Below are 27,842 nucleotides of genomic sequence, written 5' to 3' on the forward strand. Positions count from 1 at the left end.
ATTTCTTTTTTTACTTAGCAGTCTTGTACGACAGGCTACACTGATATGATCAGTGGACTCTGTTTCAAAACAATGGCTTGTCAGGAAAAAAAAATATTTCTGGTCTGAGGGCAACATGAAACTTGTAGATAAAGGTGGATAGGTAGAGGTTAACTATAAACTTGGGTGCCAAGCTCCCCAGTTTTTTTTTTTTTTCCCTTCCTGTATGGCTATATGGGGACCCATTTTTAAGTCATTCTAGTACTGTCAGTGGAAAATCTAGCCCATTTACGGATGCAGCAGAAATGATTCAAAGTACACCGTGTATATTTAACCAAGAGTATCAGAATTTACTGTACAGGCTCAATTTGTGCTACATGGTGGCCATCATATTGAATAGTTTTCTTCATTAAGTACAAAAGAAGCATCAATATTGTATATAAGAAACATCAATACTGTCTGTAATAAGCATCAATATTAGCATTCAACTAAAAACATTAGCAAGTTTTCTTTTCCGTACAACTAGGAAACTGATACGTTTTCTGACATGCAACACCGAAATTTTATCTAGGTCTACTCTATAACTGTAGAACATTCTGTATAATGTCAGATGCAAGCCTGGTCACTGGGCCACACCTGGAGTTAAACTGCAAGAAAATAGAACAGGGTGTGCAGAAAGTCCGGGAACATTTTCAATTATTTAATGCACAGGAACTAAACATTGTACAGATGTCATACATATTGCATTTTGGAGAGAAACTCTGAAGCAAACCATGGACTCCTTATGAATGTCTCTCATACGCGCTCCATATTCACTTCACTCACACGGGACGTCCACTTCTCTTTGTCGGACACAAGCAACCTGTTTTAACGAATTTGTTGTGCCAATGGTAAATGGCCTTGCTTGTTGGTGGCTTCTTAACGTACTTGGTTCCAAACATCTGTTGAACAGCTGTAGCACACTTGTTTTTGTCAAACTTCAATACAGAGAAAGCTCGCTGCACACCGGAACTCACCACGTTTGCGACTAGGGCTGACTATCGGCAAATTATTGAACTACGCTGTGGCGGTATACTTTAAAAAAAAACTTTTCAGGGTTTCTCTTCACAATGACATATGTGTGATAACTGTAGACAGTTTGGTTCCTGTGCAATTAATAATTGAAATTGTTCCCGGACTTTATGTACACCCTGTATTTTGACACCATGCATGTCCCTGACTACAAAGATGAGATCAATGCAGCCACAAGTAAATTTGGTTTGGCATCAAGTCTATCCTTCACAAAGAAACCTGTGGACCAATTCATCGTCCAATTAGAGATCAATTAGCTGAGAACAAGGAATTGTGCAGCTGCAGCAGTAACATCATTTTTTGCCAACAGACTGCATGAAGTTCAAAGGCCTGTCCTCTTCATAAGAATAAGGTGAATGTGTCACCCCCTGTAGTGATTACAATTCAAGTTGATGACTCATCCTGCTTTTTTCAATCAATTTCTCATTGACTTATCCATCACCATAGTGATATCATGACCTAAAGAGACTGCAATTTAATAATCTGACAAGTCACAGTCATGCAGGCTGAGCATCTATCATTATTCAACCTTCAAACCACGATCGCACACACCCCTGGTCCCTGCAACGTCAATGAGGCATTACGAGATCCTGAGTAGTGTCTACCCTGACAGTATCATCCATCGTTGACTGGAGGTCAATTCTGACCTTAGTGCAAAAAATGAACCTGGTTCATGAATTTGCTAAGTTGTAAAAACGTGAATCACCTAAACGAGATTCAGCTTTGGTCTAAATTAGCATGGTACACATTCGACAACAATACTAAATCAACTATAAAAACGATTACCGTGCTTCAACTGCAGATACATATTGTATATCATTGATTTGCAGTATTTATTAATGAAGATTTTGTGTTGTAAAAATGGAGGGAAAGAAGTGGAAGAACTTCTCTGCAGCTAAACAACACCGAAATAAATCAGTTATCGATGGTGTAAACAAAAATTTAAAAAATTATGTCCCTAGTGCTTAGGTTCCTGAACACAGAATGCTAACCACATCAGTGGCCTAGAAAACTAAGAAAGCAGTAATTGGTGTAATTAGGTAGTACAGTTTCAAGACATAGTACTGTTGTATTTATCTTTATTACTAATATCATAAAAATGCATCTTTCAGCAGGTAATTATTCATGGCCATTTGGTGTAGGTCGTTAGGTGGTGCAGTTGATTTGACTTTGAATGCTAACTGCTGCCAACCATGGCATCATGTCGGATCGGGCTTTTAGCTGTTTGCAGAACAAGCAAAGACATAAATTACACAGTTTGCTGTGGGATCTGGCATGAAGGGCAAAGCTTACAATAATTCATGTGTTTTGCACACACTGTTTTCGATGTAATTTACAAAAATATTACATTTAGTGAGGTTGAAATTGAGTGCGCCTGATAAGTCGTTGTCATGTCGTTCTAATTTCACAAAGAGTAGTGGCAGTAAGATGTGCGAGCAGTACAAATTTTATTTACTAAAAGAATGTTAACATTCTCTGTTACAGTATGTTGATAATTTTTACTTTTGGACTGTCTAATTACAACTGAATGAAACAGAATTTTTGGACCATACACATTTCGCCTTTATTGCTTGCTAGGCATCTTCAGTGGCCTGGAATATGAACATATTTTTGTTTATACTATCCATCATCATCATCATCATCATCATCATCATCATCATCATTTAAGACTGATTATGCCTTTCAGCGTTCAGTCTGGAGCATAACCCCCCTTATACAGTTCCTCCATTATCCCCTATTCAGTGCTAACATTGGTGCCTCTTCTGATGTTAAACCTATTACTTCAAAATCATTCTTAACCAAATCCAGGTACCTTTTCCTCGGTCTGCCCCGACTCCTCCTACCCTCTACTGCTGAATCCATGAGTCTCCTGGGTAACCTTGCTTCTCCCATGCGTGTAACATGACCCCACCATCTAAGCCTGTTCGCCCTGACTGCTACATCTATAGAGTTCATTCCCAGTTTTTCTTTGATTTCCTCATTGTGGACACCCTCCTGCCATTGTTCCCATCTACTAGTACCTGCAATCATCCTAGCTACTTTCATATCCATAACCTCAGCCTTGTTGATAAGGTAACCTAAATCCACCCAGCTCCCATACAACAAAGCTGGTCGAAAGATTGAATGGTGCACAGATAACTTAGTCTTGGTACTGACTTCCTTCTTGCAGAAGAGAGTAGATCGTAGCTGAGCGCTCACTGCATTAGCTTTGCTACACCTCGCTTCCAGTTCTTTCACTATGTTGCCATCCTGTGAGAATATGCATCCTAAGTACTTGAAACCGTCCACCTGTTCTAACTTTGTTCCTCCTATTTGGCACTCAATCCGTTTATATTTCTTTCCCACTGACATTACTTTCGTTTTGGAGATGCTACTCTTCATACCATAGTCCTTACATTTCTGATCTAGCTCTGAAATATTACTTTGCAAACTTTCAATCGAATCTGCCATCACAACTAAGTCATCCGCATATGCAAGACTGCTTATTTTCTGTTCATATATCTTAATCTCACCCAGCCAGTCTATTGTTTTCAACATATGATCCATAAATAATATGAACAACAGTGGAGACAGGTTGCAGCCTTGTCTTACCCCTGAAACTACTCTGAACCATGAACTCAATTTACCGTCAACTCTAACTGCTGCCTGACTATCCATGTAAAGACCTTTAATTGCTTGCAAAAGTTTGCCTCCTATTCCATAATCTTGTAGAACAGACAATAACTTCCTTCTAGGAACCCGGTCATATGCCTTTTGTAGATCTATAAAGCATAGATACAATTCCCTGTTCCACTCATAACACTTCTCCATTATTTGCCGTAAGCTAAAGATCTGGTCCTGACAACCTCTAAGAGGCCTAAACCCACACTGATTTTCATCCAATTGGTCCTCAACTAATACTCGCACTATACTATTTAGTTTACATTTTGGGACAATGTACATATAGGTTCTAAACAGTTCTGGCAGTTTTCTTGTCTACAATGTAATAATAATTGAAAGCTCTACTTAAAGATTTTGTGGATGTTGTCTATTTGCCCATTTTTAGCACTGTTTTTCTTCTTATAATTGCTATTTGAAATTTTGTTTTGGAGACTTCACAGCTCTAGGAACTGAACACTTGTTTTGATGTTATTTTTTTGTTGCTGTTGCCAACTGCCAAATGTTATCGCCAAAGATTGAATATTATTGCCAACTATTGAGTGTATTTTTGTAATATCTGGTGATCTGCTTGTGTGTGTGTGTGTGTGTGTGTGTGTGTGTGTGTGTGTGTGTGTGTATGTGTGTATGTAAAATAGTATTTGTTTTGGTATGATGAGATGATTGTACATACACTTTCCTTAAATTTTGTACGTCTGTGTGTGTGTGTGTGTGGGGGGGGGGGGGGGGGGGGGGGACGACGACGCACACACAAACCGATTGCAGATATCACAAAAACCCACTCAATAGTTGATAATAACATTCAACCTTTGGTAATAACATTCAACAGCTGGCAACCCCAACCAAATTATAACATCAATCAAATGTTCAGTTCCTAGTTCTGAGAAGTCTCAAAAACAAAATTTGAAATGGAATTACAAAAAGAACAGCATCAAAAATGGAACAAAACACAACATGTAGAACAACATCCATAAAACCTGTAGGCAGAATTTTATATTACTACTAAATCATAGAAAAGCAAACTGCCGTTCTGTTTACCACCTATATATACATGTAGTCAATGCAAACTAAATAGTATAATAATAGTATAGTATATATATGTACATATACCAGGTCACTGAAGATGACTTGCAAATAATAAAGGTGAAATGTGTATGGCACGAAAATTGTCTTTAATTAATTTGTAATTAGACAGTTCAAAAGTAAAAATCATCAACATACTTTAACATTATATGCAACTGAGGACAGTACTACAAACTTAGAGATGTTAATATTCTCTGTGTTTGTTAATACAATTGCTATGTTTCGCACTGTTTAAAAAAAAGGCTTTAGGATTGGCAGCTATGGAAGAAGTATGGTGATGAGGCTCACATGGGAGGCATGCCACACATTCAGCCAATCACATGGGAGGTGTAGCAAAGGCATTGACAAACTGCAATACCAACATTTTACATTTAACTCCAATTCCAAGCAGTTCAATGTCCAGTGAGAGCATTTGTTATGCAATGGGATTCGTTTCTCTGGTTTCATGTGCTTATGAGCATTTATTAACTGTTATTACTATTTGGCGGTATGATGTGTGATAATGAATAATGTCACAAGCATATTCATCAGAAATTGTGAATGGGAAATAATAGTTTGTCACATACTGTTGGCCACAGATAGCTGTACAGGGTCAGTAGAGAAAAGTTACTGCAGTAAATAAAACTAAAATAAAAACATAGTACAGCTATTCCACAAAATATTAATACCAGTTTCATCTCGTACTCCATTTGTGATATTATAATGAATAGATTACGAGGTTGAGCAAGTTGAACACAATACAATATTAAGAGCAAATTCCGTGTTGTACAACGACTTTGGGCCTCCACATGCTCCTCCATAAAACTCAATCCTAAAGTAATTTTGAACAGAGCAGCAAATGTTTATATCTTTTTACTGGAAATGGAATGTCAGCTCAGTTTGAATAGTTTTGAGGTTCTTGAAGGAACCATTCCACCACTTGGTTGATGTAGATAGGTGAACTACTTAAAACTTCAGTTAGATGGCTGGACAGAGATATAAATATGATCATTTACTGCTCAACATGAAGGGGCTGGAAACCATTTATAGCTTTCAAAGAATTAACCAGAGGCTATGAAAGTTACTGATGTCATTTTATCATCAATTCTTGTTCAGAATATGCAGTATCAACCTCAAGCCATCTGATCTCATTGTTTCATTGGTAGCATAAACCTACAACATAACAAAAAATTGGATCCTTTAAACTATGAACTGATGACGGAAAGTGCAGTATTTAAAAATAAGTAGTACCAACTTTTTCAAAGCTCTGCACAAACTAAAAACTTGTGTAGATTCATCACAGCAGAAGTTACAATGTGATCATGGCCATTTTTTTCTTGGATGCCAGAAAGTAGCTAATCAGTGATCATCTTTTAATGGCACTGGTGTTTCATGACTGTCACTCTTTTAAAATGATTCTAGACACTCCTGCTGTAATAAATATAATAGAAAGTGTAGAACCTGTTTATATGCTGCAAGCACACCCTTAGTCTAATTCAGACACCTATCAAATAGGGATGTACACAGTCTGTACACTACTTATGATGTTCCATTGGCCTTTCAGTTAGTTTGTATGTAATTTCCTTACACTGATGAAACTAAATTCATTTGAAAAACTATTGAAGATCACCAAGATCAAGCAGTGTATACTTCAAAGTAGTAGTAGTTTTGCCAAGTTACATCTTCCTTGGATACATAAATTGTTCGACTATATTATTCTAGGAACTTAATTAAGCAACAAAATGTACTGCAGAACTATTGCAAGTACAACAGTAAAAATCAAACAACAGGGAAAATGAAAAGAAAAAACTGGATGGTAGAATGGTTAGTCTTTGGTGGGAAAACAATTCACTACTGACCCACCACAAATTGCTCTGCACATTTAACAAACTGTAATGAACAGAATACCTGGTTCCATAAAACACTGACCCCACTTTCAGTGGACAAGACAGTTTAGACAAAATAAGGTCTGCAATTCAGAAGTCCACGTGGATTTCATCCAGTCAGTATGCATATTGCATGTTATCTTGTTCTTCAAAACAAAACCAGTAAATATCTTACTTGAATCATGTTAGTTTGCTTAAGACAAACAATATGCCATATGGTCATACATCTACTATACAACACAAGACTAATTTGTAACACAAATCAATGGAAAGTAAAAAACACACACAAAACGTTTCTACAAATTGTTTCCCCTTCTGGTGAGTTCTCACAATCTTTTTGAACTGCAGAACTTTATCTTACTCTTTCTTTTTTTTTTCTAAAAATTAAGTTTTTTATTACTATGACAACAGGCAAATGCAAGTAGCTGTGCTTCAAACAGAAATACTATGACTCCCAAAACATCCAAAATTTGTTGTTATACTATAATTCTAGAAAATTAAATTCTGCAAGGGAAAAAATAGACAGTCAAATACTTCAGCCCACAGCTAGCACACACTGCATTCCGAGGGTCTGGTGGTGAAGCAAACTTACAGAAAAGTGCTACAACACTGAGAGGACACCACGGTTCATGCTCCTCAGGCCGACTGGGGTCAGGTATCGGAAGCAGAACAACTGCATATGTTCCACAACAATGCAAATGCATAGAAGAAATAAAAATAGGCGTAACATGCCAGTGAACAGAAAGAAAATGGACCAAAGTGTCCGGGATAGGTCGAAAAAATGATTTTGCCGACAATATCAGAAATAAAAGATACATTGCAATGAAAAACAATACAAAAATGTGCGATGGAACAAAGCATAAATGTTCAGTTGCACAGTAATGGAAAGCGGGTACAGGACAAAGAGAAAGAGAGAGAGAAAAACACGGGTAAAATAATTACATTTTTGTCTTCATTAGTATGAGTTTAACAAAATTCTTCACAAAAAATGTCTTTCATAATATGAGAGCTTTACCAATGTTGTTGTTACACCATTAATAACAACAGCTGATTGATCATCAACATTAAAAATAATTATTGTTTACTTGGTACAGCTTTGTGTTCACTGTATGAACTAGGGTGAATGCTTTAATAATGAAAAATGTTTGTGCTCTCATATCATAACAGATAGCAATTTTACATCTCCCCAACTCACAATTACAAAAGCAAAGGCACAAGCTCAAGAACATAACATATCAAACACACTTTTAATTACCTCATGAGACGAACACCACCCACCGGTGCTTGGTGCTTGTTGGCGACAACAGTTAAGACCCTTCCCAATAATTTTAGTAAAGAATATACATACAAAATAACGTTTTCTGCACAGTTTCGCTCAACTGACAACATCATCGCAACCAAAGTGCACACTTAAAAATAACATCACAACCCAAAAATTAACCTTAGTATTCAATTAAAGAGTAAACTGCTTAATCTGCCATCTTACACACTCTTTTCCTTCTCAAAATAAAACTGTTGTCTTTTATTAAATTATTTGTAACTCAAGGGAGAAACAGAGATATAAAACTGTACAATTGGAAGTTGGATTAACTCAGGGGTAAAATTGCAAGTTAGCTGAACTCAGTAGTAGAACTGCAAGTTAGCTTAATTCAGTGGCAATAATTCCCTTTTCTGTCACTTGTTGTTCCACCTTGACAATGGGAATTTAGCATAAAAAGAGAGCAAATGAAAAGAAATAAAAGTTATAATGAAAGACAGCAGGACAAAGTACAATTAATTTAAGATAAGCTTCAGAAACAATACTTTCCTAGTTGCTTAAAGCAACAGCACAGTTATGGTTAACTAACAACATACAACTGAAAATATCTGTTCTTTATTTCTTTCATTACATCCTTGCTCTTGCCCAAATATGATATGCAATTCCTAAAAGATAAAAGTCAATTCAAATAACTGCAGGTTAACTATCACTTAAACTAATTTTATAAATGAAAGCTCAGGTAAATATATGAGACATTTCTAAAAATAGCACACTTTGATCTAAAAATTGTCCATAATATAAGAAATAATAAAAATTCACAAGAAAACTGTAAAAGTCAGCAGTGTGGCACTTGTAAATATCTGATAAATGGGAACTCAACATTCCTGTTCAGCAATGTCATAGAAATAACGTCAGTTGATAAAAACAAGCACCGATCAAAGTTTCCAGTAACTGTGGTGCGACTGCTTAGCATGCATTAAAAAATACATACTTTCTATGTATGTCTATTTCATTTCTGTTCTGTGGTCATAATGTCAACAGACAGACAGCGCGTGCATGTTAACTGGAATACTATTCAACTATGAGTGAAAAGTCCTGTGAAGTACACAAATAATAGGTGTTAAGGTAACCATTCTCCATATAGTTAGGGCATTGAACAGTTAAGAAGCACATACACACAAGACTGAAAAACACAGCTGAGCTTCTCTCCTTAACTAATACATGGAGTTGATCATCAGTAACAGGTCAACATCCATGGACTTTATGTGAGATTTATAAATAGACAACAAGTTCAGATTATTTTAGGAATATCAAAAGGTGAGTCCTGCTGCGCATCCACATATGATGAATATTTTTAAAGACTAATTGGAGCCACAAAAAATCTTAAGATTCTTGGTTTTCAGCAAATCTTTAGAGATTAAAATGTGAAAGGGAGCAATTCTGGCTTGCAACAGTTGTATCACTGATCTGTCAGTGAGTCTACCCCTCAAAGGTGAAATAGTTATTGGAAACTACCAAGCCAAGTAATGTGATGTTCAGGAAGGTCAAGTAGGATGTCAAGTTGAGCTGGTTGTTTTCTTTGGAATACAGGAGACTGCTTGGATGTGGGGCGAGTGTGAGACATGTACAGATTGCAGGAAATTGTTTGCACCTTTAATATTTGATGGGTTTTGGACAATAGGCCATACCATTATCAATAAATGAAAATCCACAGGTAGTGTGTTCTTTGAAGTTATGAACTGAAGGGTAGCCTAGATTGTTAGGTTAGTGTGTCTTCTCATGTGATTGTGACCTTCAGTTGGGGTTATTCCTCCCAACACTAGTACCTCAGAAACTTACATATAATGATTTGCTCTGTAGCAAATGCTTAGTTCCCACAATACATATTGCCTCAACTAACATAAATGACACAGTACACCATATATTTTCCATCTCTGAATCCTAACTATGTAAAATATTAAATGGGCAACAAAACAAATGGTAGACAACCAAGTGAAATAGATTTTCTCATTTGTCTTTAATTCCCCTAATGATTTACAACAAAAGGGCAACAAAATTCTCAGAATCAAGTATTTGATCACTTTTCTCTCAACAAGTAACTCTGTAAGTCTGGTGTCATTCTTGATGTCTTTTTTCTAATATTCATTTACCAGATATTGAATTTGAGCAACATTGTTCTTATCTACTTGCAAGAAAAAGCCTGACTACTTTCTGTTGCACTGAATTAGGTTAAAACACAGGCAGTATTACACTGATTAGCCATAGTTGCCAACAATCCTAGGAAGAATCTCACTGTAGTGAGATATTACTGTCAATAGGATTGCAGGGGGCCTCATTAACTGTGATATCAACCATTTATGACATGCTGAACAAGAGATCTCAAGTTACGTGAATTCAAGGATATAAAACCTGTAAGGAAAATATCAAGATGCACATTTGTTTTACACCAATACCCTAACATTTTGAAAAATAGAAGACATCCAGAAAATTAATTACCATTGACAACATTGTGTTATCTCTGTAATCCATAAAAATAATGGAGCAATATGTGAAAGAAGAGAAAGTCACTCACTCACCTACAGCAGATCAATACACAGGGAAGAGGAACACACAACAGAAAACAGCATTCACTCTAGCTTTCAACTACTGATTCCTGTTCTAGCAATAGCACTCACATTCACACACACAAACACACAGACACCCAAACTAGAGATCAGAAATATAGCAAGTATAAGTCTAATGTTCAAGTCGCATAATCCACAAATCAAGATGCCGCTATTACATCAGTTGTAATGGACTTCCTTTGTTCCCACAATTGTTCCGCAACTAATACAAATGTGAGAACTGTGGTGTTGTGGTCGCTTTAAACTGTATTACCAAAGCATGCAGGAGCATAACGCTAATCATGACTTACTGTTAGTAAGGAAGATGCGTACACAATCTCGCTGCTATAGAGTAGCAGTGACAAGGCGAAATGACCAACTATTGGGATCGGATGGCCTTTAACGAAGCTGTCTCTTGTCAGACTTCGAGAATGCAAGAAGAAATTTAATTTATCCAAAGTACACAATTGTAAATGTTTACCATTAGAGGAGGAGGAGTGATACCTGGAATAAGTTTCATTCTGCAGTCCAAGCTTCAGATGAAAATCATATATTTCTTTTTTGACAAAGAAAATGTGGACAAAGCAGGTTTTATTCTTTTTATCATCCACGCAATTGACCAATTTCAATCGTGGGTCACTTTCAAGCAAGTATTTTACGCTTCACACTTAATCACTGATACATGTGGACAGGTATAATAAAAAGAATACACGGCCCACTTGGACAATGTTTTCATTACCAGGCAACATTGAGGGTATGGACCCCGACAAAAATAAAATTTTGAAATGTGTACAAATTTCATTCAATGCAAATGAAATGATTGCATTCTTGTCCATTCCACCTTCACCATGAGAAAATATATGTGCTGCGTCAAACAAAACCTGGGCACAACATCTAGTTGTGTAGCTTATCATTCATTTCTGTAATTTATTTTGATAATTAACCACCACTGAGAGAATATACTTCATCAAAATGTCACGTTTTCTGGTACTGCTATTACAGACTCAACAATGCCTTGAAACTGTGTACATGTTAAAATAATCGTTAGACATTATCTGAATAGGTATTAAAATAAATTTACAGCAGTCTTCAAAATTTTTCATCTACGCAAATGTAAGTATAAACAGAACAATATTCGCTGCTAACCAATCATTTGTTATACTGGTACATAACTTGCTTCCCTCATGTAGACAGGTCGGACATTTTGTGACATTTCAACTTGCACCCGAGAAAGGCAGTGAAGCCGAAATCATGATTACATCAAATAAATAAATACCAATTTACAGTTTAATGGTGGAAATGTCTTTCAAGATAGTTGTATATGTAGCAGAAACACTGCTAGCCCACGGTCACACTTGTGAGCTTTGGTACTTGTGCTCCTTTCGACAGAGGGTTCCGAGATCACGCCATGGAACCTGCTGGCAAATTTAAAGCGATTACACGGAACTCATTTTTCATCTCTAACCCAAATACACATTCCCACAGCCTCAGCAAGACTTGTGTGTTTCTGTGCTCCATGGACTGATCCACTGTAGGCGAGTGGTTGCCTTTCCCTTACTGTATGTATTACTCCATCCAAAAACTTCTATTGTTACCCATAAAAATAATGAAAATTTATTTCCAAGTACCACACTTCACTTATTCATGAACATGATACAGTATGTGAAATATCTGACAAAGCTACATAATTGTAAGTGCACTGGTGAAAAACAAGTACATATTTAAATGATGTATCTCAAATGCTACCTGTTAAATAGCCTTACATACAAATATGATTCACTGTATCATCTGCTTGTTTCTATCTGGACTACTTTCACAGCAAGACACAGAAATGCCTTTACTCTAGCAACACAAATGCCCCTACCAGATTATTAGCATTCTGAACAAATATACAGTGTCAGTAAGTGTGATAATGGCAGTCATTTATATAGTGACATGTTGACTGCATCATTTGAAGAACAAAACAACAAAAAGTTGTAAAAAAAATGGCAAGTAGAAATGAAAATGGAATGTAACTAACAGTAAAGATAGGAAAGGGAGCCTCTAAGATTTCTATGGAAACTAGCAGAAAATCATAAAAAGAACATGGCTTCAACTCAATTCCAACAGCACTAAAAACATTTGCATGAGCTGCTTACTACTTGGCAGAAATACTTCAGCAGAATGTTGCCAGAAGACAGAGAAATAAGGACAGGTACACGACACTGACGCAATAGCAGTTGGGTCTAGCTCTGCACTGGAGGCTGCTCCAAAAAATATACTACACAGTCAATAATGGTTAAGAAATCTTATATATCTTAAGGCTTATAACATCTTTTGTTAACATTGCTAATGACTTTACTAGTTTTTCTGTAGCAATCTAGATAAAAGATTCTGCATCTCATAACAATAAATTGCTTATGCACCACAAACAGCTTAAAAACTGTGACAGTTAAATTCTGATCTGAAAGGTTAATAAATTCTGGACAAACACTATTCTAAAACTGTAGATAGAGCACTTGAATATTCCACAAAAAATCAATAAATTGACAAAATTTTAGGAGAAGTATAATGATGTACGAAGAGTAACTTCACACCTAAGGTATAGTCAGCAATGGACATTATTCCTAACAGAAAAGAAGTGCTGTAATAAAATAAAACATTAAAAAGATGAAACCAAGAATCATTTTTATTTTCCTTCATAATTAAAACTGCCTCATGTCATGGGGCAGCCTCTCTTAGTTCCTGCCTGAAGTCTCTCCACTTAATCGTGGACACTGACATTCCTGTCTTACATTTTTGGTATTGCTACCATCATAGTCAATTTACAAATACAACATATTTACACACAACTAAAAAAAAAAAAAAGATAAAATGCCTTCAACAGTGCACCATTTCATCAGATATTTCACATGCAAATTCTCAGAAAGACTTTTTGAAAAAATTAAAGCATAATTTTGCTTATACATACCACGGCAAGGGTCATTCTTTTGCAGGAACTCATCCAGTGCAACCCAGCCACCACCAACTCTCACCATCACAGTTGATCGCAGAATACGCACCAGGCGTAACTTCTGGCTGTCACCAAACTGGAAGAGAAATAAAGAGGGATGTGGAAAACCTAGAACTGTAGTTAATGATTACGCACTGGTTTATATTGCCTAGTACTGTAGTTAATGACTATGAACTGGTTTATATTGTTTCCCTAGGGGGGTGGGGGGTAAAAAAAAAAACTTGTTTACCTCGCTGTCTGATGGCCAACCTTTACAGATTCGAGTACATCACACAACAGTTTCAGGATCACACACTGAATATCAAAAAAGAGAGACTCAAAACAAAATGATTGTTTCAACTCACCCTGTATTTTCCTTCTCCAACCTGAAAGACTCTGAATTTTTGCCTGCATGTACACAGCATAACAAGTCTTTTAACTTCATCATGAATCTTGTCAGCATCTGTAACGGGTTTTGTTGGCTCAACCCAATCAGGCCTTAATGCTGCTATGAACTCCTTCCAGTCAATGAAACCTTCTGAATTACGATCGAAAAGATCAGCGACTGCATTCATCTCCAGCCGGCTCGTATCAAATTCTGTAAAAACAAAGATTCTAGTTCTCATGGTAGTTCAGTAAGTACGGGTGTTCATTACAAAAAATGAAACACACACATATTTTAAAACTGAAAGCAATTAACCACTTAACTGAATATCTTCAAGCAAATAGTCAGTCCAAAGGAAAAATGTTCAAATGTGTGTGAAATCCTATGGGACTTAACTGCTAAGGTCACCAGTCCCTTACACTAAGCTGATGTATGAACAGGAACAATTTAATAAACAATAGTCATAAGACGACACATGCAAATCCAACACAATACAAAAAAGAAGCAGTTAGGGTGGCAGAAAGGAAGAGAGAAAAGAAACAAAAACTGTTTCAGCAAAGAAATCAATCATTTGGTTAAATATCTACTTAGGCTACAATAAATTTCAATTAATATACAGAGTTACTGAACCAAATTGGGCAAAAACATTATGATACAACTTAACTAAAGGAAGTGATCAACTGACAAGCAACACAATGATACATAAACTAATAGTCAGTGCAGTTGTTGAGGGAAGTCTGGGCAAAGAAACTGTTGAGGGGGCAAAGGACACACTATAATGAGAAATTAGTTATGCAATGGCTTGTACAGAACAGATTAGCGTGGAAAGCAGTGCCAAAACAGTCTTTGGACTGAAGACCACAAGAAGAAGAAGAAGATGAATGCTGAAATTACTAATAGTTGTCAGGTTGGACATCAGCATCAGTTCTCTATACAGAAGAAGTCTACAACTTTATTGTAAGATCAACAACTCACCATCCCCCACCCCTGATATAGGGTGTCCATAATTAAGATTCCAGTTTCAAAATACTGTGAGAAGAGAACCACTGCTCAAAATGATATCAAATTTGAAAAGCACATTGTTGATGCAGGAAAGAGTGGGTGGAACACCACAAAAATTTGACCAATAGAAAGTACTGTAAGCATCGAAACACACAGCTCAACATGACTGTCCTCATAAAGAATCATGTGCTGCTGGCAAAGCTTTTAAAAAACAATAACTGTGCACCAGTATCCCCGCAGATACTCCTGACAAGGGTATGAAAAAAGGCTTTGGTTTGATGTCTCTTAAGCGTCTGGAGAAAATTATTTAAAAAATTAAAAAAAAAGACAGGATCTTTTGACAAGCAATGTGGCAGAGAGAGGAAAGCAGCTGATCTGACAGCTGTCAAATGTGTGGAGACAGCATCATAAGGAGGGGTGAAGCGGTTGTGTTCCAACATGCAGTGCATGGCAAATTGCCTGTATGTTTGACATGCCTGCAAGCACGGTGCATAAAATCCTACAAAACATCCTGCATTGCTATCCATACAGCAATCACACATGTTCAGGAGTTGCTTCCTGCTGATCTGTCAGCAAGCCAAACGTTCAATCTAATTTCTTATTCATGGAAGTGGACAATGAATGGTCATGGAATATTCAGCGGACAGACAAAGCCCAGTTCCATCTCCAAGGACATGTCAGTATACAGAACTGCAGAATATGGGTACACACAGCAACCGGTACCACTTCATTCTGCAAAGGTGATTGTATGGTATGATTTGACATCATCATTTATCGTAGGCTCACATCTTTTGGAGAAGATGAGTCCTGAAGGTCCTGTTACCTGTACTGTTACTGGTAAAGGCCACAAGGGCCTTTTTCACACCAACATCATTCCAACCCTTCAAAACGGTGGATGTGCAGGTAGTACCATTTTTATGCGAGATGGCGCTCCTCCACCCACTGCACAGCCAGTAAAGTGGCTGCAGCAGCGGCATTTCTGAAATGTTAGAATTATCAGCTGTCATTTTCCTACAGCGTGGTCATCCAGATCACCTGATGATCAGTGTGATTTCTGGCTGTGGAGTCAGCTGAAAGATGCTGTGTTCAGTGCTCCAATTACATTCTTGCCCAGCATTTGAACTTGTCCCTCAAGACACTCCGACCTGTAGTGGTACATGTTGCTTCTTGGTTTCAACTTGTGGAAGAAAATGGTGGACAGCTTATTGAAGATGTCTTGCACCAGTCTTGAGACAATCAAAACTGATGTCATTTTGCTGTTTATGTGGTTTTTGGCCCCAGGACAATTAAAGACAGGTGTCATTCTGTTTTTTATATGGTTTTTGGCCACAGGACAATTAAAAATCGATTTTTCCCATTCAATATGGTACGACTTTGCCATAGTGGATGGGCTACCTAACAGTGCCACAATTGTTGACTGCTGAGCTTGTGTAGTCATGCACAATGAACAGTACAGATGGTGTAAGATGCAACTCAAACCATAGCCATTGTATTGAAATTCATCTGTCATGGGTAGCTGACCACAATTACATTAAGACACATACAGCGCCATCTATTGGTAAAATTTTTGTTACATTTATTTTTGATTCACGACAGTTCCCCCATGTTAATAATATGCAGTTATAAATTTAACATCATTCTGAGAAGTCGTTTTCTTTTAGAGTGTTTGGAAACAAGAGAGTGTGCACGAGCGTAAGAATGCAGATGGATTGCAACAAGAAGCACAGTGAATGTCCTTGAACCCAAAGTAAAGGAAAACAATAAATAAAGGTCAGTCAAAAATTTGAATGGCATTTGCTTCTCATTTCTTGAACTAACAGTCTTTCGTCCACTATTACAATTCAATGAAGTAGTGATTCACTAGCAATTTAGTATAAAGCTGTAATGATGAATGACTGTTTGAAAGCCATACAAGCCAAACAGGAACAAATAGATGGTAAGGGGAACAACAACCAACAACAATACAAAAATGAGTGGTAAATTGATTTTTCGCCCCATCTGAAAACATTCTGTACTGCAAGATTATGTAACACTTTAAAGTGGCACACAAAAGAATTCAGTTCTCAATTACAGCTTATGATCTAACCCCCCTATGACATTACATTGAAAATGACGACAAACATAAAGTAACCAATATAATATAAAATCATAGTTTCTGAAATCCGTTGAGATTCATATATAATTCTGCTTGTTTCAATTTATTTCCTGGATATAGGTTATCCACATATTATCTTTAAGTATTATATTACTATTTATGTAAATAGCAACAACAAGCCTGCACACAAATATATACTTTTATTAGCAGCTTGTATGTTGGATATTAACTGAGAAAGCAAAAAGTTATGCTTACTTGTCTTCATAATTCCATCAATGAAGTCTTCTCGAGGAATGAGGCCATCGTTATTCTTGTCCATTTTTCGGAAAAGGTCAGTGAGACGCGATTTCTTGTGGTTCATGAATTTCAGGAACTAAAAAAACCAACATGCAATGTTAAGTACTCATTTAACGGAAACAATTAAGAGACAATTTTCACCAAAAATTGCTTACTGCAATTATAAGAGCTGATAACCTACTCGTTTGCGCCAATCGTCCCAGCTGAAGTTCTTGACCTTCTCAAGTTCTTGCAAATACGCTAATCTTTCCTGCAGTCTACGTTGCCGTTCCCATGCTAGAAGCCACACATTCCTCCAGCGATCCCATAGAAGTTTAACACGAGGATTGCGGAACTGAGGTTCAGCACCTTTGCTATAAAGGAAAATGAAAAACTTATCTTAAATTCATGCTGAAATCCAGTGTCCTCTACACTTTCATAAAGAAAGGCTGCACATTATGTCAACCCTACTCAACATTTTAAGCTCAAATAGCAATTATCTGTAGTTATGAAGCACCATGTGTAGTCAGTATATCTAATTCTTTATCAGATGCTTGTGATATATTGTGTTCCTAGAACTCACTGTTCTTGTTACTGCTGGGGTTTCAGTTCAAAGACTGGTTTGAAGCACCTTTCCACCCTATTCTATCCTATGCAAACTTGTTTGTCTCTGTATAGCTACTGCAACCCATATACATTTGAATCTGCTGACTGCAATCATCTCTTGGTCTCACTCTGCAATTTTAACCCTCCCCCCCTCCCCATCAAAACAAAAAACACACACACACTTGCCGGCTTGTTCCTTTGTGCCCCACGACGTGTCCTATCAACTGGTCTCCTCTTTTCTCTCCAATTTGATTTAGTCTCTCCTCAACAGTTATTCAATCCACTCATCCAATTTCCAGCCTTCAGCTACAGCATGACATTTCAAAAGCTTCGGTTTTTTTCCTGGCCATAAAGCTCATTGTTCACATTTCACTTTTGCACAACACTCACCCCCAGACAAATATCTTCTGAAAAGACTTCCTAACACTGAAATTTGTGTTTGACGTTAACAAATTCCTCTTTTTTTTAGAAATGCTTTTCTTCCTATTGCCTGTCTGCAATTGATACCTTCTCTACTTAAGCAATATTAGTGATTTTGCTGCCCAAATAGCAAAATTCATCAGCCATATTTAGTGAGACACTTTCTAATTCAGTGTCACCAAAACCAGCTGATTTAATTTGATTACATTCCATTATACTTATTAATGTGGATCTTATATCCTTTTTTCAAACCACTTTCCATTCGTTCCACTGCTCTTCCAAGTCCTTTGCTGTCTGACAGAATTACTATGTCATCGGCAAACCACAAAATTTTAATTTCTACTTCCTGAACTTTAATTCCCACTGCAAATTTCTCCTTGGTCCCCTTCACAGCTAGCTCAATGTACTTGCTGAATAACATAGGGGATATGCTACAACCCTGCCTCAATCCCTTCTCAATTACTGCTTCACTTTCATGTCCTCTGACTCATTTAACTATAGGCTGATTTTTGAACAAGTTGTCAAGAAGCTTTCCTCTCCTTATTTTATCCCTTTGAAATTTCAAAGAGTGTCTACACTTTCTCTAAATCTACAAACATAGGTGTGGTTCTCTTCGACTCATCTCTTAGGTAAGACCTAGATCAGTATTGCCTCACACGTTTCTAAATTCCTCCGGAACCCTAAATGATTTTCCCCAAGGCCAGCTTCTATAAGTCTTTCCAGTCTGTAAATAATTAGTATCAGTATTTTGCAACTGTGACTTATTAAACTGATGGTTTGGAAGTATTCACAACAGTCAGCACCTGCCTTCTTTGGAATTGGAATACTTTATTCTTCTTTAGGTCAGAGTATTTCCCATGTTTCATACATCTTGCACATTAGGTGGAATAACTTTGTAATGCTTGGTTCTCCGAAGGATCTAAATCTGAAGGAATATCATCTACTCCAAGGACCTTCCACTTAGATCTTTCAGAACACATTATGTTCACGTTAACTAAAACCAATTCCAAATTAATAAACCTTAGTAATTCAAATTAGATGAAACCAGTGTTTATTCTGGCTTCTGTTTGTTTTGTACACACACACACACACACACACACACACACACACACACACACACACACACACACACAGAGAGAGAGAGAGAGAGAGAGGACACTCTCACTTTTTAAATTACAAAACATTCTAATTGAAACAGGAAACTTCCATCTAGTTTGAATGTAAAAAGTTATCCATTTTTGTTTCCTTGGATACTGAGTGTAAATCAATATATTTGTTAAATCATTACTCTTATCTGTTTTCTGTTACGTTTACTGTACCTTGTGCCATCCTGTTTGGCTCTCCTCATATTTGTCTGTTAAAAAGATTTACTTCAATAAAAAACTAAATGAAGTGCTATTAATCTTTCATACTACTATAACAAGTAGTTAACAAAAATGCATTTTGGAAGACATAACATAGCTAACCTTCCTTTGGCGGCAAACCTCGGGCCAATGTGAGGTTGTAGTTCCGGAGCCTTCTCTCGTCCAGGACTCGCACGACTGAGACAAAAACAGCTCATCATGCAAGGGAATAATAAATACTACAGCTGGTGATTTAGGCAGTCTGGAAACCTGAGCAGTTTGACTATTGTCTTTCATTATCTCAAATAGTACTTTTTTGTCCATGCTGCTACAATGATTGAACATGTTACCTTTGTACTGGCAGACGGACATGTAGACGGACATACATATATACATACCACATTTATTTGTTCCGAGTGCTATGTCAACCACAAAACTAAACTAACAGGAGTTTTTGTTCTATTCAGTCCAACTACTGCTCCAACTCAGTAACACCATAAAAAATTACTATTGATTTAGCAAACACCACAAACGTTGCATACATCAAATTATTTCAGCCTGCGCCACATACTTCGTTATATTACATGCAACAGCAACATGCATTACACACAATACATACTGTAACAGCAATGACCCATAGGTTGAGTTGTAAGATGGGGTGTACTTCTACCAATCTGACTATTACAACAAGGAACACTGTATAACAAACTAGAAAGAATCAATACTGATACAACAATTGTCACCGCACAAGCAATGAAGGAAATTAAATGAATATGTCTCATTAAAAATTGAGAGACTGGACAGAGAGAGTAGATGAGTACTCATCATTTGGAACCATAATTAACACAGGCAGTAAAAAGGGAGGAGGAGAATGAGCACTAAGTTACCATCAAGATCCTACCTAAAGCATTATTTCCAGAAAGAAGATGGCAGGAGCAAGATTTGAATGGGGTGCACAAGTATAAGTCAACTGTATAGACTTTAAAGAGTAAAATTGACATTGCAAAGAGGTTACGTCCGGAGAAGGAGAAGGAGAAGAATAATAAAAGGGGGGAAGGGTTAAGGAGGAGAAGCTCGAGGCAAGTCAATAACAGAGGGCAACAAATTGCAAAAGAGTAATTTCTTTGAGTCCGCAGTTCATGGTAGCATTCATGCTTTCCGAATGCGGGGTCCAGGTTTGATTCCCTGTGGGGTCAGGGATTTTCATCTGCCTCGAGATGACTGGGTGGTGTTGTGTTGTCTTCATCATCATCATTCATCCCCATTATGGTCGAAGGGAGGCAACGGCAAACCACCTCCACTAGGACCTTGCCTAGTACGGCAGTGCAGGTATCCCGCATTGTCCCCTACGCTTTGTCAAGGAGTATGGGACTTCATCATCATCAGTTTCTTTGAAAATGTATGAATGAATGAATATTATCACAACAGTGGCTGGAGACAGACATGGAACCTTGTGCACTGTACTGTGTAGTAACTTATGCATAGAAAGCTAATGAGAGTATCGCAGAAAGAGGAATATAAAACTAAGTTGGAGAGGGTGGACTTTGAGATAAGGGACATAATATTGTTTCTTTTGACATTAATTCTCAACTTCTTTGACATTAATTCTCAACTACTGTATTCTGCACCCTCTCACTCATCATTACAGGTACATACATTATTCATACTATTCACAAATGGTGCTTTACCTTTCCGTTACTTTGGTCACATATTTCGTCCAGTGATGATTGGAAAGATTGTTTCATTAATGCTGTTTATGTCTTATCTACAGTTGCAGTAAGGATGGTATTGATTAATATTATATGAATCATCTGATATCAGCATGAAATATTCTTCCAATTCAAAAAATTTGAAAAACACAATTACTTCATCAGTATGGCTAGTGTCTTAAATTTCAGTGAGTAATATTCCTTCAATGAGATATACTATGATAAGTAAAGCACACAGATTCACTACATATGGTGACCTTACACAACGAAAGTAGCCGAGTACACTAGACTTTTCCAAATTACCCAATATTTCTTCCGACATCCAAGTTTTCACAAAATTGTTATTTTGTGTCCTTTTCTAACATTCCAAACCATGGTCCAAACATTTCATTTTTCCCTTTTCCTTTCTTTTATTATGATTCTTTCATTCCCACTTTATTATTCTCCCTAAATGGATACTGTCCACAGTAACTGAGATCTCACTGCAAAAATTTTCAGTCCAGTTTCAAGAGCAGCAGTATATAAAAATTGATCATTACAACAAAGATAGATATACTCAGTGAAACAAAAGCGAATTTTTCGTAAAACTGTTCACCAAGTAAAATATTCTTTCCCAATCATTAATAAGTATAGGAAAGAAAACTCTGAGTTGCAGACACAACTCAAACACAACTCTTACACACTACCACAGTCTCAGGCAACTGAAGCCACATTGAGTGTTGAGTGTGGTTTCAATTGCCTGAGACTGTGTGTGTGTGTGTGTGTGTGTGTGTGTGTGTGTGTGTGTGTGGTGTTTATTGTTGACAAAAGCCCTAATGGCTGAAAGCTTTGTTTATTTGTGACAGTCTTTTTGTTGTGCCTATCTGCGACTCATCATCTCCGCTATTTGGTGAGTAGCAACTTTTCCTTTTCATATATTGTTACATTCCATCCTGGTTTTTCCATTGTTTGAAAAAGTAAACTCCCTCACTTAGTTACAAAAAAACCAAACATTCTGTACCAATAGTTAATTGTTCAGGCAGCATACAGATTTATTTCGCATCTCTGTAAGTTCCCTTCAAAGTGGGATCTATCAAAAAAAATCTATGAATGATACAGTGTGTGAACATCTATGCAACAATGACACTGATTATTAAAAAAGTGTAATTCGCTTTGTGAACTAAGAACTTTTTTGCATGCAGTGAAACTGCATTAGGAAAATGAAAGATAAGTTAATGTGTTAACTAATCTAAGTGGGGTAGGTTTCACTCAGCCCAATAATGATACAAACATCGATACACAAAAGATATGAGCAATAGATACAAGTTTGTACAAAGACTGCAAATAACTTTAGCAGGTGGAAATTCTGATCAGAAGAGGCAGGAGTGAAATTTTGGTAGGGAAAAAATGTCTGCATTTTATTAGAATTGCCAGTTAAAAACGTATCACTTTGTAATGGGGCATGTGTACAGCATTTCATTAAGTATTTATATGTTTATTTACCAATATGTGCTTTCACACGAAGTTTAGTTATATATGGCAAATTTCTGAACAGTTCTAATAAATTGCCTGTCACTCATGCCAACATGACTGTGGCTTAGCAAATAAAAACTTCTAGGCTGTACACAGATGGCATTTGTACTCTTAAAACCATCCTAGAGAGAGCAAAATGGCTAACAATGTAAAACAAATATTTGATTGCAGAATACACTGAAGTACTTCGCAATACATTTAGTATGAGAATACGTATATGCATTTTTCTAGCCAGAAATACATAGTGAACCTCACCAAGGTATTCTCAGCTTGCTATAGGCCAATGTTTTATTTTTCCTGTCCTTACAGATTAATAGCTAACAAACTGCCTAGATGTCATTCAAAACGAAGAATTAAATTCACAGCATACTTTGCAGTGTCACTTGTCATCTGCTCTGGTGCTTCTTTTGGTAATCTCTGTTTCCAGATAACTACCATGTTTTAACATCTTTTGCTGCATCCTAGTTTGTCTTCTGATCTATCTTTCTGGCATGCACTACAACCTATTTAATGTTAAGTACTTTTGTCCTGTTCAGTCACTACACTACACCTATACATTTGAATTTCTTTTTCTTCAAGAATGTGCTTGCAGATAAGAGTTGTGGGTAAATGAGTTCAGAGTACTTGTGACAGCCTTGCTTTTTTTTATGTCATCAGGGTATAAACAACTATGAAGAGTGTAAATACAGGGTTCTTGTTATAGAATAAATAGTGCATTGCTTATAGAGTAGTACACACTGCACAAAAAACTCTTTAGCAGACCATCATGTGCACAGGTTTCCAGGCTGCTCTTGAGAAAAATCACAGCTGGTAAGGAAACTATTAACATGGCTGTATATTTCTACAAAATACAGTATTCTATAAGTATTTTAATAATTACACAACATTTATGTAGGTAGAATTACATGCTAAAAAAGAAATAATGTAGAATGTTTTGTTAACAGGCAGCAAAAGAGCAAAAAACTGAAACTTAATGCACCAGATACTTATTAGAAAGGAGGTGAAAAAACAGTAGCACCAGGATGAAACCCAATAAATTAGATCATCATATAAATAAAAAAGACATAGCAGATGAAACATTACAATGACATACATACCTCAGAAACAGATTGATTATGTCATGTTGAAATACATAATAATAGTAACCACCACCATCATTAACCTAATTATTACAATACTTTATTACAGTTTAACATATTATCAATCATTAGATTACAGAAGCAAAAATTTGAAGAGCCATACTACATGCAGAGGACCAACAAACTGTTTAATGTGACCTGATGACTATCAACTTGATATAACAACACTGAGGTAGTGGAGAAGATCTAGAGCATAACTTTTGAACAAAAGAAGACAATAAAATAACCATAAAAATGGAACACAAAATTCTTTAATCCTTGTAGGAGACTTGCTAACCCCATGAGGGAAAAATCTGTGATTCGAGGTATTAACAAGTACAGTTTGCGTAATGGTGGTCCAATGTCTCAGAAATTTGATTTACCAAAATGTATGACACGGCAAGCCACTGGTAAGGAACAAATAGGCCCGTCACCATGTAGTGTAGCCAATGCCTGAGCAGTGTTCCAAAGTGAAATTTCATAACAATGTAATCACTTCCAAGCTACAACAGAGATTCAAAGAAGTTTGGGACAACTTCAACAATAGCAGCCAGGACTGATCATCACCTTTAACATCAGAATGGCAGAATTTCTGAGATACCTAAAATGGTAGACTAGTGTCATTTTGAGCCCGGATAAAATATTTTCACATTTGACTTAAACAAGGGATATATTTTGATATATGTTAACCTCTACCATTCTCTGAGATATAACAATAATTATTTATCATGACAATTAACATGCTACTTACTTATTTCAATAACAACAACAACAACAAAATTATCTTACCGATCTTTCATTGTTCATGCCAACAAGTTTCCTAAAACTTTAGACTTCCATATAGCAACTACTTGTAAATCCTTCAAGACACATTTAGTATCAATGTGTCATATTATACTCTCAAGTATTTTACACATGGCTTTTCTGTACTCTTCACTCACTTAAGTCGCTGAAATCTGCTAGGTGCATTTCGCACAGCTGAATTCTATGATCACACATTTTTTCCTCACACAGCTTTGTGGTGCTTTACACAGTTGTCTCTGGTCTTGTTGCCTTTCCAGACGCTTATTTGGCACTTGTTCCACTTTCTAGATAATTTTGGCCCTGTATTCTCTTCTTTGGTTGGTTCATCTTCCAGCTCTTTCGTTCCCTTGAATTGAGTCACCAGCTGCAGAATGAACTACTTTCTTTCCATTTTTGTCATTACTATTTTATAAATGACTCATGTATTTATTATCACCAAGTCCAAAATGATGTTGAAGACATGAATTGGCCATCTCCTACATGCAATCTTTGTAGTAAATTTAAAGGCCTTTTGATCAACCACGTCCACCCCATACTTTGTTGCACTGTAGAATGTTACTGTTTCAGATTTCTTCTTTCCTTCTTTGCTCATTGCCACTTCAGCATGTTGTGAACTCAGAAGAAATACATTTTTTATTCTTCCTTCCTTGGTATACAGTGACAGTGTGCAGTCTGTGTTGCCAGTCTGGCACAGGATGGTGATGTGAGTGTATTTCAGCATTTGGCTTCTTGATCTCATCAGGGATTTCACAACATATCTTAATCACTGAAAATCTAATTAAGGTTTATTTTCTTTGAACTTCTTAGCAAGTTGAAGCACCGTGAAGAAGTTGTCTGTCATCACATTTCTTCCTTGATTCAGAAATGGCTACATGAGACTCAGAATGACATACTCTCCAATTGGTTGTTTCTTTCTATCCATGTCCTCTTTTTGAGGAATGGGAAAGCATTACATATGTACTTTGTTGCTATACCTGCAACAATCCAGAATTTGAGACCACATTTTTGTCAGACTAGTTGGGCAAGAATTGAGTGAACCTGTATCTTAGTTTGCTTGGTAATAGTTGCTGATCTATGGTTATATCTTTTCCAGGACAGTACGAATGAATATTGTTACCCATGAACTTTCTGCAAATTTCAGAAACAAGTGCAACTTTATTGGCCAGCAGTTGTTTGGCTCAGGTTGATTTTTTAACAAAATGGAGAAATTTCAGAAGTTCCCAAAATCTGTCCCTTGACGTAACATCCTTGATGAAAGTAGATCCCCAAGATTGTGACTGAAGATCAGCAGGCACACCTTTTGTACAAATGATACCCCAAGCATAATTGGCCACCATCAATTTCTCCAGATTCTCGAGTGACACAGACCAATCATTGTTTTTTAGTACTTCTCAGGTGTTTGATGCTATGTATCTCTACATGAGTTGTATCACTACATGAGTTGTATCACTAATAGAGTCTTGCCTACTAGTTGGCAAGTGTAAGTAGTGAGAGCTCCCATCTCCTTTAGAATGTTCACAGCCAACCTACTTCCACAAGATAAGAAACTGACAACTTCCACTCAGTTCTGTCTCTAGCAACCATCTTTGAGAATGCATATTACTGAACCTGCTGTGACGGACAAGGTGAGGTGAGAATTTGATATAGATTAACATCTGAATCCTCCTCTGCTAATCCCTCCCCAGTCACAATGTATTCATCTCCACTTTTCTCTGGTACAAAATCCTTACCTTCACCAGTGAAGTCAATTTCCAATTCAATGTTGGAATACTCTCAGCAAAGTAACATTTTCTTTATCAGAAAATTCATGCTAACAAGACTTGTTCGACAACATCTTTCATGGACTTATCTGAGTGACACGTAAGTTGTGGCAAAGTGGTGTATGCAGCCATGAACAGCAATTCTCCTTAATTTACAACTGTTGCTGCTTCATTGTTGAATTATTTACGAATATTCTGTTAAATCTAATATATAATCATACAGGGAAAAAAATTTAAGACATGTCATATGATTTCAGAGGAGAAAAATTTATAGAAAGTCATACAATTTCATGAATAGAGTAAAAAATGGATTATACGTTGAAGAAAAATGTACAATGAGTCATTTTTATCCCTTTGCCATTATAGTGTTGAAACTGTGACCCACAGGAATAGACAGCACAATGTAACTCAACTGCAGCAATCCTTAAGACCCAAACTGTTATTTATCCACAATATGGCCTTTATTTATGTGAAAGTGTGCAGCACTGTTGTCTCAATTTCGTAATAAATCTCCTCCAAGTGGTCTTTTAATGTATATAATTTAATGACTCAATGAATAGTGGACGTGCTCAGTCACAGACAGGCACATAAACATTATTTTTGTCACCTGGCATGAGAGCACCACTTGGCAGTGTTTATACTGTGAGAGCAAATTCCTGCTGCCTTGCCTTTTAATTATAGTTCATTTCTCTAACACTTTTGTGAAAAGTTTCAGTGTCAACCATTATATCACTTTACTCTTCTTTTCAAGGGCTTCTGAATGCTATTTAAAAAGTTTACTGTTAAAAATAAAAGATGGTCCAACACAAGAAGTACAGAGAATAAGTGACAGGATAATGAAGATCAGAATAACGACAAAGGGAAGAAGTATGTAGGGGTTTCAGGTTTAAGCCCATCAAGTGAGCTGTACATGAAGAGGAGGAAGACATTGGGGAAGAAATACAAAAAGCAGTTGGATGGACAAAGGATGATTGTCATGGGAGACTGAATACACATATAGGGACTGAAAGACAAGGGTATGAAGATGTACTGGGAGGAGGAAACTAGAAAGGAAGATGGAAACAGATTGCTGGAATTCTGCAAGAGCACCACAAAGTAATATGATACAGCATGAATCTACCACAGAAATCTTTCATCAACAAATTGAAAATGACAAGCACTTTGATAGATATAAAGGTATTACCATCTGAGGCATTGGAAAGGTATTAACATCTGAGGCATTGGATAGTGACCTCTGGCTACTGGTGAACATGAGAATCATGAAGGAATGGAAGAAGACAGCAAACCAGGAAAGGTGAATTACAGTATGGAAACTGACAGAAAA

The 27,842-nt window shown here is 36.7% G+C and overlaps 1 protein-coding gene across 1 annotated transcript in view; it reads right to left on the bottom strand.

Moving 5' to 3' along the window:
• The window catches only part of LOC126092273 (microtubule-actin cross-linking factor 1), a 497,641-nt gene that overhangs the window by 46,141 nt on the left and 423,658 nt on the right, over positions 1 to 27,842 (bottom strand). Inside the window, exons 86-90 of the mRNA XM_049907790.1 lie at positions 19,739 to 19,813; positions 17,449 to 17,620; positions 17,226 to 17,343; positions 13,854 to 14,086; positions 13,468 to 13,585 (exon numbers count right to left, since the gene is read on the bottom strand). Of these exons, the coding sequence (XP_049763747.1) occupies positions 13,468 to 13,585; positions 13,854 to 14,086; positions 17,226 to 17,343; positions 17,449 to 17,620; positions 19,739 to 19,813 (716 nt within the window). The remainder of the gene's footprint in view (positions 1 to 13,467; positions 13,586 to 13,853; positions 14,087 to 17,225; positions 17,344 to 17,448; positions 17,621 to 19,738; positions 19,814 to 27,842) is intronic.

Source organism: Schistocerca cancellata, chromosome 7 (genome assembly GCF_023864275.1).
Source record: "Schistocerca cancellata isolate TAMUIC-IGC-003103 chromosome 7, iqSchCanc2.1, whole genome shotgun sequence".
Taxonomy (NCBI): Eukaryota; Metazoa; Arthropoda; class Insecta; order Orthoptera; family Acrididae; genus Schistocerca; species Schistocerca cancellata.